Source organism: Trachinotus anak, unplaced genomic scaffold (genome assembly GCF_046630095.1).
Source record: "Trachinotus anak isolate AG129_WGS33_773 ecotype Australia unplaced genomic scaffold, CSIRO_AGI_Tana_v1 ptg000021l, whole genome shotgun sequence".
Classification (NCBI taxonomy): Eukaryota; Metazoa; Chordata; class Actinopteri; order Carangiformes; family Carangidae; genus Trachinotus; species Trachinotus anak.
This window is the reverse complement of record NW_027273872.1, coordinates 19682409-19700000: the sequence shown is the minus strand read 5'-3', so window position 1 is coordinate 19700000 and position 17592 is coordinate 19682409. Positions and strand designations below refer to the sequence as shown.

At 42.5% G+C, this 17592-nt stretch overlaps 1 protein-coding gene across 2 annotated transcripts in view; it reads right to left on the bottom strand.

The window, feature by feature from the left end:
* The window catches only part of ppp2r2ba (protein phosphatase 2, regulatory subunit B, beta a), a 45051-nt gene that overhangs the window by 18724 nt on the left and 8735 nt on the right, over nt 1-17592 (bottom strand). The window contains exon 1 of one of the 2 annotated variants that reach the window (XM_071457436.1): nt 3037-3858. The exons of the other annotated variant lie outside the window; for it this stretch is intronic. Coding sequence (XP_071313537.1) covers nt 3037-3106 — 70 coding nt within the window. The 5' untranslated portion in view covers nt 3107-3858. Of the gene's footprint in view, nt 1-3036; nt 3859-17592 lie in introns of those variants that run through there. 2 annotated transcript variants of the gene reach the window in all.

Below are 17592 nucleotides of genomic sequence, written 5' to 3'. Positions count from 1 at the left end.
TTTGACAATTTCATTCCATTATTGAACCCATTCAAGGTGCAGATCATGAAAATTACCTGAGACCCATGTTGTAGGAGTGTAACAGTCCATTGACTCAACACACACTGATATACACAGCTGCAGTGAGACGCACACACGGCCGAGAACCATCCATCCCATCACCATCAGCGATGTGTCATCGGCAGGTGGCTGGTGAATGAGATGATGATGCAAATGAGACTTTATTGTAATTTTCTTTCCTCTAGACATCAGTGATGTTTCTGGAAACTTTGCTTTGGAGTTGAGAAAAGTTTTTTAATTTCATGCCCAGCACAGCTTTGCTCACATTAGTGTGTGTACACACACACAGTCAGTGTAGCCGCCCACAGACCCACTGAGGCGTGGGATTGGTGCAAGGCAAAGGTCAGCAAGAGTGACATCATTAAAATGTGACATCATTAAAGTGTCCTGCTGCTGTGGGCAAGCACAGCCTGAGGGAAATCCTCACCAGCTCACCACCACTCATCAGGGACCTGTGTATGTATGTGAGAGTGCGTGTGTGTGTGTGTGTGTGTGTGTGTGTGTGTGTGGTCTGAATGGACTGGGCCTGATGGAACATGTGCACTTTGGTGAATTTATGAGGAGGGGCAGTGGACCCAGACACCAGCCCGTATGATCTTTGGCTGCAGACTGACTTCATACCATTTAGGAGACAAGGAGTGAGAGACTGAATGGACACACACACACACACATTCATTCATTCATGATATACGAGGTGTGACAATCAGCCATAAATTATAGCTGTAAAGAATAACAAAAGTAGACTCTCCCTGTTTGAAAAGCACAGATGGGCCACAGACCAGACAGTCCTTTGCTTTAAGGAGACACATTTTACAACCTGTATAACTCTAATCCACTTTCTCTTGATCAAATGAAAAGGACAGAGTGAGACAGAGAAAGGAGAGACAGGGAGAAGCTGGAAGAAGCTCCCCTCCTGTTTTTCATCTCAGCGCACACATCAAACAAAGATATCCATCACACCCACTCCCACCCCCACTTCACTTCCTCTCGCTATGAACCAGTGACTGTGTGTTTAGCAGTGACAGGGAATCATCTGTAAGTGCCGCGAGCTGAGCAAATGATGATGCTCTCCTGTATTTAAATTAAGGAGAGGAAAAAAAAACATAGAGGAGGAGCAGGAGAAGCTGTGAGAACGAGTATGTCTGCCTTCTGAGCTTTGACTTTGTCTCTCCTCCAACCTGCAGTGGCATCAGTAACCTGAGCTGATGGCAAATGCAAGAAGCCGTTGTGGCTCTGACCCACCCTGCAGCCACACACAACCCTCCAACAACCTCTATTCTACAGCAGTTTTCTATCCTGTAGATAAATGGTGTAAAGGTGCTTTTTGGTAGCTCAAGTATGGGGTGCGCCATCATGTTTCAAATTAAAATCTGCTTCTGTTTTGTCCGATTTTGTTTCTTTTTAAACCTTATGGTAAGTGGGTGGTAAAAATGTGTCTAGTGTGAAATGGATTAAAGGCTTCCCCAGTGCTGCAGGGACTATTAATACAACTGAGCAGCCTGCAAATAACACGAAGTGCACGGAATTTAAGCAAAACAATTAAGACAAAAAACATCACGCGTCTGCACAAAAACTGCTAATAAATTATTTAAGAACAAAATAATTATTAGGAAGAAGATGGCAGAGCTGCAACGCTCAGTCAGTTAATCATTTTTTCCAACTATTTTGATAATCAGTTCAACGTTTTAGTCCTTTTTCACACACAAATTCCCAATATTCACTGGTTTCATCTTCTCACGTGTGAGGATTTGATGCTTTTCTTTGTCATCGGTGGCATTAAACAAAATATCTTTAGGTTTCGTACTGTTGGCTGAAACAAGCAATTTTTAATGCAGTCACCTTTGCTGCATGCTTGAAATGATAATGGACATTTTCAACATTTAACTCACAAAACAAGGGACCAATTAATCCAGAAAATTATCAGCAAATGAATCAAAAATGAAAGTAATCATTAGTTGCAGCCCTAGCAAAGAGACATCTACTTTTGTAGGGTGATTGAAATATTGTAATAATCCGAGGTAAAAGATTTACAATAATGTTTAACTCAACTCTTAGTGTTTTATGTTGATCAGTGATCTGAGCAGCTTGTGGAAAACAGGTGGAGCTGATTGGTGGAACATGAGGGAACTGTTAAGCATCGAACAGTTAACAGGCTGATAATCAAGAGGCTGATGTGTGGTCAATGAGGGGGAAACACTCATGCGCAGGGCCAGCGTTTATAGCTCTGCACGAAAGAGCTATTGTTCAATGCTTGGTTATGTAGATGTACAGTAAAGAGGTGTGTTTGTGTGTGTGTGTGTGTGTGAGAGAGAGAGAGAGAGAGAGAGAGAGATCCATATTTCAATGTGCTGCCTCCTCCACAAATTAGGCCACCTTCCCTGTCTCTGTCTCATTGTTTCAACAAGTGAACACAGAATGATGAAAAACATTTTTTTTTCATCATTCATTCATTATTTTTTTTAAACAGGTTTTCTTTTTTTACTTTTTTTTTTTTTTATCATGCTCATTCTAGACTCCAGACGCTGAAGCAGCTGTAAAGAAGGCTTTATTCCCTCGCTGCCTGTAGTCCATATACTGATCTAAGCCCCAATTCCCCTCGGTGGCGATGGTCATCCTGAAATAGCAGGTATACCGGGAAGCTACCTCGTCATCTCCTGCTCCTGACACCACACACTAACCTACTAATATGAATGTTTATGTCAAACATCGCTTCTTTAATATCTGCACAGCAGCTTATGGTGTGATCACATTTGTTTTCGGCGACCTTTCTGCAGCATCTACAGAAATCCTAACTCAAAGGTATTTCTTTCCTGTGACACTGGCTCGATAGATCCCTTTAATGATCCTATACAGTGACTTGTTTTTGCTGTGATATTAGCATCCCTCCAGCTACAGCCTCGGGTTATTTGCAGAGCTTAGTATGAGTAACAGCTTAGTATGAGTCGTTTTTCCCCTCAGCATGGTCTGTTTAAATACCTTCGGTTGCATAGTTGTGGTCGCGCAGGAAGCTGTTGTTGATTTTCCGGGTGTCACTCTCCTCCTCCATTGATAAATCGGCTGGTTCGGGATCCTGAAAGCGGCAGACCTGCTCCCATCCTGCCCGGTACCGTCAGCAGGCGGGCTGTGGGACCAGCGGGGGGCCTGTCATGGCTCCAGATCTCCGGTGTAATCAACACAGTCGCGATCAAATACCTGCGATGATGACGATGATGATGGTGGTGGTGGTGATGATGGTGATGATATTAATAATGATGCTGTGCGGGCAGGTCCTGTCCGCGCCTCAGGGCGCATCCAACAGCCCACCGTCCGCGACGCAGGGACAGTGCCGATTCCAACAGTGGATGTAACAGCCTAATTATTAAAGCGCATTACGTCCTGTGCTTCAGATTATTATCTCCCCCCCCAAAAAAATAAAAAATAATGACACTTTATCGCCACAGTGCGCCTGTGCAGTTGGTCAAAAATGAATGAAATGTGATGTCTTTTCAAAGGTGGCCGAACCCGCAGCAGCTCACTCCGTAAATCTCTTTTGGAGGATTTGAGTTTAGGCAGGCTAGATTTGCCCCCTCCCAGTGCCAGCGGGGCGGGCGGGATTATGCGTCAACAAGCTTGCTTCAGTATTTCCATGTCAGACTCTCCAGAGTTGCACATTCTCCTTGCTGTCTCCAGATCCTGCAAAGTGTCCTCTGTCCTTCTCTCTGTCTCTCATTTCATTCATTCATTCATTCATCGGAGCGCGATCCCGGCAGCTCAGCTGACTCACTGTGCCGGATAGTGCGGATCTGTGCTGTAGTTACCCTCTGTGCTGCTGCTGCTGCTGCTGCTGCGCTTCAGCAGAGGAGCAGGGCCCCTCCCATGCTGCCCGGCGGCTGGCTCTTTAAAAACCACAAGCAGCAAATGTGACGCTCAGTCGAACCACCACCACCAGCAGCAGCAGCAGCAGCAGAGGAAGAGTTCAAAATCTGTTCACTCACAGCCTGATGACCACCAACCAAGTTCGTGCAAGTAAAGCCGACAGCTGCCTTATGGCCTAGGTAGCAGGTTGCCTCTTAAGCCTGGTAGATCCTGCACCACCGTCCCTCCACCCTGCCACAGAGGCCTCTACACTGCACATTGTCAGAGCAGATTGAGCATTAAGTCTACTTTCTTTGCTTTCCCCTCCGCTTGTAGACCCAGTTCCCTAACAGCAGCCATTCATGCCAGGAGGAGACAAGAGAAGCTTTATAAGATGTGTTATACAAAGTGCATGACATGGCACATTTTTGTCCACTTAGAGGGTGTGAGCGTGAAGTTCAGATTCAGAGATTGTCAGGAGGGCACAAAGGAGAGAGGCGAGGCACAGGGAGGGATGAGCTGAGTAAAGGAGGAGACTGGAGAGGAGAGAGCGACAGAGAGAAAGAAGGAAGAAGAAAACGACGAAACCCAGACGCTGATTAATTAGATTAGTAGGGCTGCTGTCTGCGCCTCTTTCTGGAAAGATCTCATTTCCATGCTGAGTTTAATAACACCACACGCAACGAGCCTTCTTCTGGTCAAACCATAATCTCTGATGAGTGTGTGTGTGTGTGTGTGTGTGTGTGTGTGTGTGTGTGCTGCATCAGAGTGGCTGCATGTGCTGGCAGTGCATCCCTGCCCTTATCTACTCACTTTACCCTAAATCTCTCTGGTTCCACAAAGGGACTGGGTATCTGCCCTCCACGAGCCTCAACACACATCAGCAGCAGCAATAAAGAGATTGTGGAGCCCCCTCTCCTAAATACATTAGCTCTCTAATCCACGGGACCATTTGCACATCCAATCCTATGCTCCTGTACTAATGGGGATCTGGCTGTGAGGGAGGCAGGTTGCTCAAAGAAAAAAAACAAAAAACAGGGCCTTCCTACACATGCTATTTTACACCCCATCAACCTCCAACCTCCATCTCCATCGGAATACATTACGGGGCATTATCCATGCAGGGGGATAATGAAGGCTGCTGGAACGTCGGCGAGGGCCTGTGATTCACATGCTTCCATATTTACAGTCCTCTGCTCCCCTAATGAAATCTACAGAGAAACTCTGCCATCCTTGACCCCCTCAGATCTGACTGAGTGGTCAGCGGTGTTTCCCGTCTCTATCAATATTTAAACAGGGACTACGAGGACAAAAGAAACACACGACATCCCTCTCCCACAAAGACTACGGCTAAGTTACAGCTGAGCAGCAAGACTGAATGAAATCGAAATGGAATCAGTGAAACAATGGATTTAGAAGAATGAAGCGGCATGGATGAGAGGTTCAGTTTTGTCAGATTTTGTTGGGAGGTGAGGGGGGAAATTACGAGGCAGCGAGACACACAGATGAAGGGCAGGAGTGGCAGTTAAAGGCACAGACATATTTGACTGTATAATGAAGGAATAAGTGGAGGATGGCTCTTTGAGCCAGAGCCTGAGATCAATGCTACCTCCCTAATAACATTCACCCTCTCCCTCCCTGCCTCCATCCCGTTCCCTGTGCATATATCTCCTCTCCCCTTATCCCCCTTTCATTTTCATTCTTCCAATTCCCCCGCTGTCAATCTTCAAAATGTGCCCACACTGGCTCCTAGGTCATGAAAAAAGCATCTCAGAGCAACAGCACTGATGGGAAACCAGTTTGGCTCTTAAAGTCCGACCTAACAAGTGATCTCAGGTTGATACACACATATTCTCAGAGACTTAACTCAAAAAGCCTCAAGTTTCTGCACCTCATGGCTCATTTAATGCTCCCGCCAGTTGTTGTCCTCTACTACCTCACTTCTCTTGTTCATTACTCCCCATCTCCCACTCCATTGGGTAAGAGAGACCAGTGACAGCGCGTCTCCTGCCCGGCTGCTGTGTGTCAGACTTGCAGGAAATGCTCTAGGGGCCACCAGAATTGGAGAGCGTGTCCTCAATTCTCCTCGATCGTATGGACAAAGTGGGTTAAATTGGGCTCTAGCAGCACCAAACATAGGGACACAATCACATGGCAATGATATTTTAGTCATGCCCAATTGCTTTCCTTGATGTGTGGTAATTGCTTGACCTGGGGATGCTGGTGTGGGGCCACAGGCGGCAAAGACGCAGTCTGCATACCAAGCAATGTACACGAGCACATGCTTGCACACATAGTATAGATATTTGACTACACAGCAGCTGCACAGCACAGTTATACTCCACCTTCAATGCAATTCTCTCATATCTCAGGATTGCAGTCAATACTATATATTGACCACTGGATAATGTCAGGTTTAAATAGGCTAAAATATTGATTATTTTCATCCAGTTAATCCAACAAATGTGAGGTTTTGGCAGATCAATCCAACCTCTACTTAAATTGTTAATTCTATTTTGAGATAATTGATGAAACAAATAAAGGTGGAAAACTTATTGCTGTGCAGTCATTTTTATTGACTTGCAAAGATTCAATTGTGAGCAGTTTTTCATCAAAGCAAAAATCACATATTTAATACCCTGAAGGTAAATGAAACAATGTGTCTGGGCAAATCAATGAATGATATTATGCTCATGTACCTTCAAACATAAATGTATGTCACTGACATTGTACAAGAACATCAGTTCTGCAATGTAAAAATAATGATTTCCTCTGAATGTTAGGATTAAAAGGCAAAAATAAAACTTTATTTGTATTTCCTATGATCAGAAATAGTTTCTAGACAGAATGAGTAAAGGTTTAATTTTCAGTTGTTTTTTATACAGTCTGTCTTCTGAAATTGGTCTTTATGGAGAAAATGCAGTGTATTTTACATTGTGGTATCAATGTACATGCTGAAAAAGTAACATTTCTGTCTGCACTGCTTGTGGATAAATTAACCAGATAGGAATGTTTATTTTTTGGCTTAATCTGGTGAAAGAAGTCAGCTACTTGACAAATGAAGGTACAGCACTGATGCAAAAATCAGCCATGCTAGCCCTGTGAAGCTCTGCTTAGGACTAAATACTAATGTCAGCACGCTAACATGCCCAATGACAGTGCTAACACATTGATGATCATGTTTTCCATTATAGTTTCGCTTGTTAACAGCACTAAACAAAAAATACAGCTGAGAACAATAGAAATGTCATTCATTTCAAAACCAAAGTATTGGACAAATTCAAATTTTAAGCTGATGATGGTGCTAAATGAGAAATGAATGGGTCACCAAAGTGATTACAATTTATCCTGAGTACACATTTCAACCTCATGGTGGTACCAGAGGAAAAGTCAGGGTATCTCCATGAATATATGCACAAACTTCATGGCCATCCATCCCATAGTTGTAGATATATTTCAGTCTGTGTGGACTGACTGACCAACACTGCCATCCATAGACCCATGCCACTAGTATTTATATTGTGATAGAGCATTCCTGCTTACTGATTTAGAATATTGTCTGCAATGGTTTAACATAGTGCCCAACTCTATGTCAGATACACAATAAGCATGATAAAACTTTGAAATGCTTTGACTAAAGAACACAGTGGTTTCAGTAACAGAAGCGTGACAGTCAATATTAAGATTCAACCAGATGCAATCTTTGATTTCATTTGTGTAAAAGTTTATTGTACAGTCATGTCTCAGTCAGACATGAAAAAGGTATTTTGAGACAGTTTGAGTCCAGAGGGTTAAAGGTAGTGAGAAGACATAATAAAACATATAAAAGCAACTTTAAAAAATCACTTTCTTCATCTTTGCTGGACAAGGATGATACCAGTGTGTGAAATATATACAGTAAAGCCTATTTAGCAGTTGAGCTGATTTAATATGACATCCCTCAGTGAGAAAAGCTGTATCAGAGAGTACCAGCTGAGCTACAAAGTCGTCATGGTTATAATTTTCACTGCCTGTTCACTGAGTTTAGATCTTCTCCGTGTTATCAAACAAATCAGGATGATCATCATTCAGTAGCATGAGATTCTCCCTCCAAACATACACTGCCTCCCATCAGCCATGCAACCCAAACTGGCATTAAGAGCAGCTCAACACATGGGGGTAATAGGATTGCCCCGGCAGTCCATCTGTCAGGGGACTGAAGCAGCAGCAAACCCTGGGGATGCAGCACCCTGGCCTGTATACACCTGCTTAGTCTGCCCTTTTCTTTGCACTCTTCTCTGGAGATATTTATTCAGTATTAAAATTCACTATTAAAATCTCTGTGAGAGCCATTGGAGTGTCTAAATGCCATAAGGAGTAAGTAAAAAGCAAGAAAACGCACTCTCTGCTGGGAGTTTATAACCTTCTGGCTTTAAAAATAATAAAGCACGGCTACAGTTCTGTTAATAGAGTACAGATGGAGATGCATGGCAGTATGGAATGATTGGAGCACAAGACAGGGTGGGGGAGGGATCCGGCGGAGAACGGATGGCAAGAGGGAAGCAGGGAAAGATAAAAAGATGGATGTATAGTTTTGGTAGAGGGCATTAAATCAAGCCTAGAGGCTGTCCCTAAATCAGCAGGCTTTACTCTTGGTGTCATTCCAATTACATCAGGATGAGACTAATGCTCCGTTGCACAGAGACTTCAGACCAGCAGGATTGGATTTTTTCTGTTTCCCCCTTGACTCTCCTTTCCCCTCCCCCAACCTCCCCCTTCTCTGCCTCCCTTGATAATGAATTAATTGAAAATAATGCATGTACAATGATTAGCACAGGACAGAGCATTTTGGGTGAAAATTAATCAAGTGAAATAATTCTCTTTGCAGCAACACAGCTTCTTCATAGGCTCCACCACAGCTCGAGGGTATACAGATGCACACATGACCCATATGGATGTCTACATAGCTACACTGGCACCTTATCATAAAACACACACACACATACATACTTGCAATTGTTTTTTTCTGTTGCAGTGTAAGCAGTAAAGCCACACAAACAGTAGCCTAAAGGTGCAGAAGCGAGCACACATTGTGGATTTAGATTTGTTTGTGCGAACATACAGACTTGTCTCGCTGAGAGTAAATGATGCCACTTAACAGAAAATCATTGCATTGTACCTCTCTGGTTGCTAGGAAACTGCAATTGAACTGGCATTGCAATGCAGCACAACAGCTGTCTACACAATTGGACAATTAAGATCTTAAAATGTCATTATTTTGGTCGCATTCATCTTAATAAAGGTTCAAGCACGTCCCAACACGTTTTCTACCAGTTGGGTTAATGGGCCGAACATGGGGAGTTCATGTTCGGAGTGAGGCTGGATTTCATTAGTGAAATGATCAGCGATGCATTAAGAGAAAGGACACAGGGAAACAACATGGCACAGTAACATTTGTGTTGTTCGTAAAGCTGGGATGGACAGCGTGTGTGCTGTTAAGTATGCTATATTTATCCTACAGCACTTTCCTCTCTGGACAGATGAAAGACCGGCATGTGGAAAGTAGGTTAAGCAGGTTAGTGAGTGACTACAAAGCCACCTCCCCATACATGACCAGGGACCCATGCACAGCTTATGTTCAGCACCGTGGACAGCTCTTCACAGAGCAGACGCTGAGGCAAACAGAAAATGACTCGGAAATGGGTTAAAGGGAAAATCCACCCTAAAAATGGAAATCATATGTGGCACTTTATAAGACCAATGAAACCAGTCCAGGAGCTGCATCATACAAGTACTCGACAAGTGATTTAAACTACTTTGAGGATAATTGATCGGCACACATGATCATTTTACTGGAATAAATGGATATCTTTCAATTTACTGCCTTACATTTAAACAAGGCTTGGACTCCATGAGCCCAAGGAGTGAGTCACTAAGTGTCAGTGTCAATGTAAATTGAAGCTTACTGAGATGATTGTCTTTTTTTTTTTTTTTTACAGATACCAGAATGATTTTCCCTTTAAGTATTTAACATTTTAGTTGCTACACGTCAGGACTGTACACAACCGTGGAAAATGAAGATTTTTTTTCAAAATGTATTATCTAAATGCATTCACTACTCAGCTGGAAAGATTAGTTTATTAATTGATGTCACCATCCACAGATAATAAATTGTCTGATTTTGATAAAAATCGATTAATAAATGCCAAGAAAATTCACTGGATGCTGGTTTCTTAGTCTGCTTTGATAGGAAGTTGAAATTGTTTAGGTTTTGGACTGGCATTTGGCTGTAGAGTTGCAAGTAAAGATTATTTTCAGTTTGATTTATCTGCTAATTTTTTCTCAATAAATCAAATATTTGTTTGGGCTTTTAAATGATAGAAAATAGTGAAAAACTAGTGAAATAGTGAAAAATTTAAGCCAATTTCTTTCTAAGTCGATGTCTTCACACATTTCATGTTGTTGGATCAATGGTCCAAAAGACAAAAATGAAAAAAAAATCCTCTCAACCAAGGAGCTGGAACTAGGGAGTCTTTGGTATTTTTTGCTTATAACTTTACTTAAACAATTGATCCATTATCAATAAAGTTGCCAATCAGTTTTTTTTGTCAACTGGCAAATTGATTAACCTGTGAGCTGTTTCAACCAAAATCAGCATGAGAATGATGAGAATAATCATTTGTTGCCCTAGTGCCTTATTCATGTCCCCTGCAGAAGAGCATCACAGCACTACAGTATATGGATGTGGTCCTTTAATTAATATGAAACTAATGAAACAAATGAAACAAAATCACCTTGTCTTGTAACAGGTAACCATTAGATCAGGCAGCCAGAGTTAATGTTGCTAATGAGAACAGCAGCAGTGTGGAAAAAGCCTGACCCCAGATCTGAACATGTTCCCTCCCTTTTTCTCAGTACAGCTTGCCAGAGAGGGTTCCCTGCAGCCATCCAGTCATGTTTCAACCCGCCCCATGTGACAACAGAACATGTTCTCTGTGCACCTCGGCTCAAGACCCCCCTCCCTCCCACACACACTTAAACACACACACACACAAAAAAAGCGCACACAGCTTTATTACAATAGTCCATGCACACACTCCGTCAACAACAAAGACAAACACATGCAAGCGTGTCACACTTAGAGGCTGTAATCTCCAGGAAAATCCCATTTGGCAGAGCAGCTGCCAGCGTGGATCACAGATAGACTGTAGTCGTGGTGCCCACAGGGTGGCAAGCTGTCCATCCACACTTTTCTATCAACTAGACACACACAAACACCGACTCACACACACACACACACATTTGAAGACGCGCTTAAGGTGGGATCAGCCCCTACCACTGTGACAATAAATTCATGCCACTTGTTTTAATAGAAACATGTCAATGGGCTCACCCAGCCAGTTTCTCATTTGAACAGGGCTTAATTTTTATTGCTCAATTTATTGATCTGGCGTGAGGGATCTCTGTTGCAAAGTAGCCTCAGGGACTGGCCATTTCTGTCATAGCAGAGAGTGAGCAGACCTGCTGGCGAAAGTGGTCTGTCCATCTGTCTGTTGATCAGGCTGGCTGTCTGTCAAAAACACTTCCCTCGGTTAGTGAGAAATGACATGCAGGTGAAATGAAACAATCGAATTATATACATTTTAAAGTCTTAATATTTAATGGAATCTAATGTCTTTTTATTCTGTCTATATTATCTATCTATCTATCTATCTATCTATCTATCTGTCTGTCTGTCTGTCTGTCTGTCTGTCTCAAAGTATACACATATTCATATAGAAAAGAAATAGAGCTTGAGCAACATAAGCAAAAGCGTCTCAGCACATATAAGAGCTAATCTTACAGCACCACCATCTGGTAAAAGTAAATATTACATGCAATGGTAGTCAAACAAATCAATCAAGGTAAAGTCAATGCAATGCGTGCATCAATACTGAATATTGACATAACATGATATATGCAAATGTTTTTGGCAAGGATCCAAAGAGTTGGGACAAATATATGTAGTGGGGCAGGATGTTTAAAAAACAAACCAAAGATGACAAAAGGTTCAGATTAAAACAATACTCACATGCCCATAAGTACATTCAAAGAGTTTTTGCTTGCTGTAACTGTTCCTCTAGCCCATACCGCGATTCCAGTGAAAGTGATGGGGCACAACATCCACAGTCCTCGCTCTGTGTAAAAATACGCTGTGAAATATGAGACTTCAGCGGTCCGAGCTCGCCAAATCAACTAGCTATCTCCAAAAGTTATAGTTTGTTTAGTACAAAAGTTTTTTTATGTTCAATCTCTCTTCAGTGGCTCAACAGGCAAACACTGTCTGCTGAAGCACGAAGAGGGAATTTCACAATAAAAGACTAAAGGCCTGGAGGGTACCCCTGGATTTATCCAACACAGACTACAGAAGACTCATACTGTCTTTGCCTGAACTTTGACCCCATCACTTATTTCAGATTTGCTTTAGAAAGGAATCTCTTCGTGGTTAGTATGGACAGGGTAGTATGGATCAGAGGAAATATAACAACAACCCTTGGGAATATTTATTGACTGTCTTTCTTATTTCCTCTCCCTTTTCATTTCCTGTCAGCTCTCTACTGTCGATTCACTAATAAAGGCATGAAATGCCTCCAAAAATCAAATCACATGCACAAACAACAAAAATATATTAAGTTTGATTTATTTTTTTTTGACATATGAATAAAAATGCAGGCTTTAAAACTAACCAGATACAAATCTCAATACGGATGATGATGAACATATATTAGCAGTATCTGTCCTATGGTATCAGTTGGACACTAATGAAATGTCCCTCAAAATATATGTGTGTGTGTGTGTGTACTTGTACTTGCTACATAGTAAGGACCAAAAAAAGTATTTTACTAACAGAGTGAGGACATTTTGGGAAAGTGAGGACATTTTGGCCGGTCCTCACTTTTTGAGACACCTTCAAATCACATTTTGAGGGTTAAGACTTGGTTTTAGAGTCATGGTTAGAATTAGGTTTAGGTTAGGGTCAGGGTCAGGGTCAGGGTTAGGCACTCAGTTGTGATGGTTAAGGTTAGGGTAAGGGGCTAGGGAATGCATTATGTCAATGAGTGTCCTCACAAAGATGGAAGTACAAGTGTGTGCGTGTGTGTGTGTGTGTGTGTGTGCGTGTGTGTGTGTGTGTGTATGCGTGTGTGTGTGTGTGTGTGTGTGTGCGTGCAGGCAAGGCTCGGTTCACATTTCAGTCAATGCAGGAAGTATCTTTCTCTCCATTCCAAGACAACCTTCAGCCATTATTTTCAAGCTACTAAATGAAGGATCACAAGTGGATGATGCAAAGAGGATTTCGTGTTATGAATGGAGAAACAAGCTCATGTTTGTGCATGTGTTGCAAGTTAGCACTGTAAACGTGCTCTCCCTGCATGTGATGTGACAGCGTCAATATGCGATCCATATTTTGTGCACCCCTGGCTGCAGACACCAACCAGAACTAATTACTCTGGCAACACAGAGGCCACAACCTGCCAGCTGAGAGCCTGCAGGAGAGCTCTGAGATGAACAATCTGTGAGAGAGGTGGAGACATGAGCAGCCCTGTGATTTGAGTATTCAGCACAGATGTATGAGGTCATGTACGCTGGCACACAAGCAAACACACATACATTTCTGAGGGGAGTGGTGCTAAGGGGGCGTCCATCTCCTCAGACAGACGAGCCACTGAAGCAACCAGAAGAACGAAGAGCGAGACAGGGAGTTGAGCCGGGAGTTGTGCTCTATAGACACGCTTCAGCAATCATACAGTGAGCAAGGAGACAGAGGGGATGTTTCTTAGTGAAACAGCCATTTCCCCCGTGCCAAGCCCCTCCCTGGTGCAAGTGCAGTTCCTGGAATCGGACCATGCTGCTTCACACTATGAGCTTTTTCATCACATAGTCACAAATTAAACACTTTTTTCTATCTGTTGTTTATCCCTATCTGAGTGTAAAACAGTAACAGTCAGGCAGTCTTAATTGTGATGTCACACACACACAAACACACACATGCACACACACATGCACAGTCACACACATATCTCACTGTGAGCGGTTTAAGTTTGGGGTAAACAGTAAACAGCCCCTGTGCCAGGACAGCTTGGCCTAGCTGCACACCGTCAATACTAATGACATCAGGACACAAAGTGTCACTATGGCAACCTGGAGGCCATATCCCATACCCCTGTGTACTACCGGAAGGCTGAAGAAAAAGGCCCAACAGGGGAGGAGAAAGAGACAGTGAAGGTAAGAAAAACTGAAAGGAGAGAGCCAAAGGAAAGTGGAAGTGAATGAGAGTCAGAAAGATGAAGAGGGGAAGAGAGGGGTGAGCCAATTTATCAGAGAAGGAAAGAGAAAGAGAGTGAGCGGGTGGGTTGTGGGGATCAGAAACACTGGTTGAGTTGAAGCTGGTGAGGAGCCAGAGCTGAGTGCTTGGTATGAAAACAGGCAGAGCAGTGTGCCGCAGCCAAGCCTGAGATTCAGCTCTGCTGGAAAAGAGCTCCTTTTCCCCCCAAATCTGCACTCTCATCTTCCCCCCTCCCCCTGCATCCATCACCCCATCCATCACTCTCTGTATTCTGCCACCTGACCGCCTTTCTTAGACTCAGCAACACTTTCAAACAGGCCAGATGGGCTCAATGAAATACACCCCACTGTCCACAGCCATCTAAATCATTGTATTGTTACCGCTCTCCTGAGCTGCTTTATTTCCAAGTACAGTTTTTCCAAAGTGGCTACTACAAAACTAGCTCAGCTCAATGTCACTTTGAACAGGCCTTGCATAAGGCAATGTGTAGGTCATTACAAACCAATAAAAAACTGAACGCCTCTCACAATCTGGGACTGGTCATCTCGGGTCTTGACCCTCAGAGGCATTTACTGTTAGTAATTTCCAAGCGTTAAATTGGCTGCTGGTGGGAAACTTAATTTAGGCTCAGTATTGCATTTTGTCACACACCAGGCCTCCAGATACATTTTATGCTAGGTGGGTCAGAGAACCATTTGGTCAGATCAATGTGAGCTAATCACTGAGGGGCAAGGTTGAGAACAGACTGAACAAAGCTCATATACATCAGAGTGGGGACATACTTTCTCTGCCTACCAACACACTGTAGAGTCAGAATAAGTCAAACTATGGCTGCTACAGAGGACTGTGAGGTCTTTTAATTAAAGGTTAATGTTGTCAGATTGAATATTAAATAAAATTATTGTTTAGTGTACAGAATAACCTTATTTTGTCAGCATTTAATATTTAATCATCATTTACATTCCACATGATCTGGCCCTTTAAATTAACATTTATTTCATATTAAGTTTTTGTGTGTTAAAGGATAAGGAATACTCAGTCTGGACAATCTTTCAGATAGACCTTGTTGACATGTCCACATATAGATATATATATATTAGTTTTAGTATGTTTTGAGTTTTTAGTTTAATATATTTGCAGTGAACCAATGACAGTGGATTCAGAGAGCCAGGGTTTCATACGTCACATACCTAAGGTACCAAAGGATCCCACCTTGCTGGGATGGAAGGCCAGCAAAATAAAGCCAAAACCTTGTCCGTACACAGAGTGAGAGTTTGCATTAGCACAGCCACTGTGTCAGGCACTGCGAGTTACAAGCTAACAAACAACGTAAACAAATAAATGATGTTACCTGCGCTAACCGTTCTGATATGTCTACGATAGTCGGTGATTTTGGTGCACAGGAAAATCCTCTCTCCTCAACAAATTCCTAGTTTAAAACATGTCTGGAGAGGAACTTTTAAAAAAATGTGCTTATATCTTCACACACTGTGACCCCACCATTTCCCATACATAGGCTCTATTTGGGCGGCCTACGGCGGACAAGGGACCTCAACGCTCTCCACATTAAAAAAGCACAGGCAAATAGACAAAACACAAGCAAGGGCTGCCCTGGTACATTCAAACCCACGCAGGTAGATAAAATCACTGGGTTTCAGTTTACGTAAATCTTGTTAGAGCACCTAATTTCACTCTTTTCAAACTAACTAACTTTGGGCCACACATCTGTCTGAGTTGTGTGCACTGCAGTAACTGAGTGAAGATCAGTGGCTTCTCTGTGCGCAGCTGCCTAACTAAGCTCTACATCTGTTACTTGTAGCTGCAGAAAATAACCTGGGTTACACTCTTCCCCTCTTAACTGCATGAATCTCTGTATGCACATTCGTCACTCACCCACCACAAGTAAATTCTGCACCAATGGGAAACACGGGACCCAAAGGTTTTACTGGACTATTTCATTTGTGTTGGAAAAAATCTGCACCCATTTTTAGTTTTTTTAATGTAGGAGTTCTTATCCTCTGACTGAAATCAGTCCGGGATCCTTTGTCTCTTGAGCCTGCCTGTGAATATGTCAAGCAAATGAGATAACAAGTTCTGATCCCACAGAGTCTCACTCTGTCACGTCTGCATAATCCCACTGGAGGAGAGGGAGAAGTGAATCCAGAATGTAGTTAATGGTGTCAGTGGTGGGATTTAAAATCTGGTTAGGTTCCAGTGAGACAAAGCTGGTCAACAGGCTCTTTGCCAAAACAATTTAATTAAAAAACAGGAGAAATTCTAATTCAGATAAAGTATTTACAGCTCAAATCACTCAAGCAGATAAAACAATGAAATGCTAACAAGACTAGAGACTACAAACATGCTAATGGCTCTGTTAGGCTATATTCAGTCACAGCGGTGTTGTTTGCTAAAGTTGCATATGAAAAATGTAAACTATTTACAACAAAATAGTATATATAGACAAGTTAGCAGAAATTTTCTGGTCAATAATACTTGAGTTTCAAAGGTAAAATGCAGACATAAAAGCTTGGACAAAAGAAAGGCGTTTTATAATTTGTGTAATATGTGATGGTGCATCTGTGTGACTGCTGATATGAAACTGTATTGTTTTTTGTGTCAGCACTACTTCCTGAATCTTACAAGTAGCATTATACTGGCTTAAATGGGCATAGTTGATGACTAATAAGGTTCACACAGGGGAACTCCACCAGCTTCCTTTCCTGCATAACAAAAACAGCTATAAATAAGGTGTGTCTTGCAGTATGAATCAGTGTAAGTGTGCTGCATATAAATGCTGTTTATCACCACATCTGAATATTATAAGTCTAAAACCAGAGATACAGAAAAATATAAAAAGACTAAGGCAGATGGAGAGAGAATTGCTTTGCTGATTTATGATTCATCATGTGGCATCATGTGCTATCTATCCATTCAGAGAGTTGTATGTTTTGTACATGGTGTGTGTGTGTGTGTGCGTGTGTGTTTGTGTGCGTGCAGGGGTGGGGGCTGTGGGGTGGAAGAGCGAGTGAAAAAGAGACAGAAATGAGGGACAGGCTGGTACTTCATGTACTGCTGCTGTCTGCTGCCTCATACAGTAGCATTAGGCTACATTATTTATCCCCTGCCATGTCTCATGTGTAAGACACCATTCAGACAGAACAGTGAAACCTTTCACTATAGTATAGCATGAGGAGTGGGTAAGTATCTCTCCCTGTCTCTCTCTTATCTTTCTCCCTCTCTCTCTCTCTCTCTCTCTCGCTCTCTCTCACACACAAACACACACACACAGACAGTCATGTCTCCATGACTTCAGGGGATGTTACACTGACTTTCATTCTGTACCTAAACCTTGCATTTGAATGATTTACGTTTTGGAAGCTTTTTGTCCCCGTAAG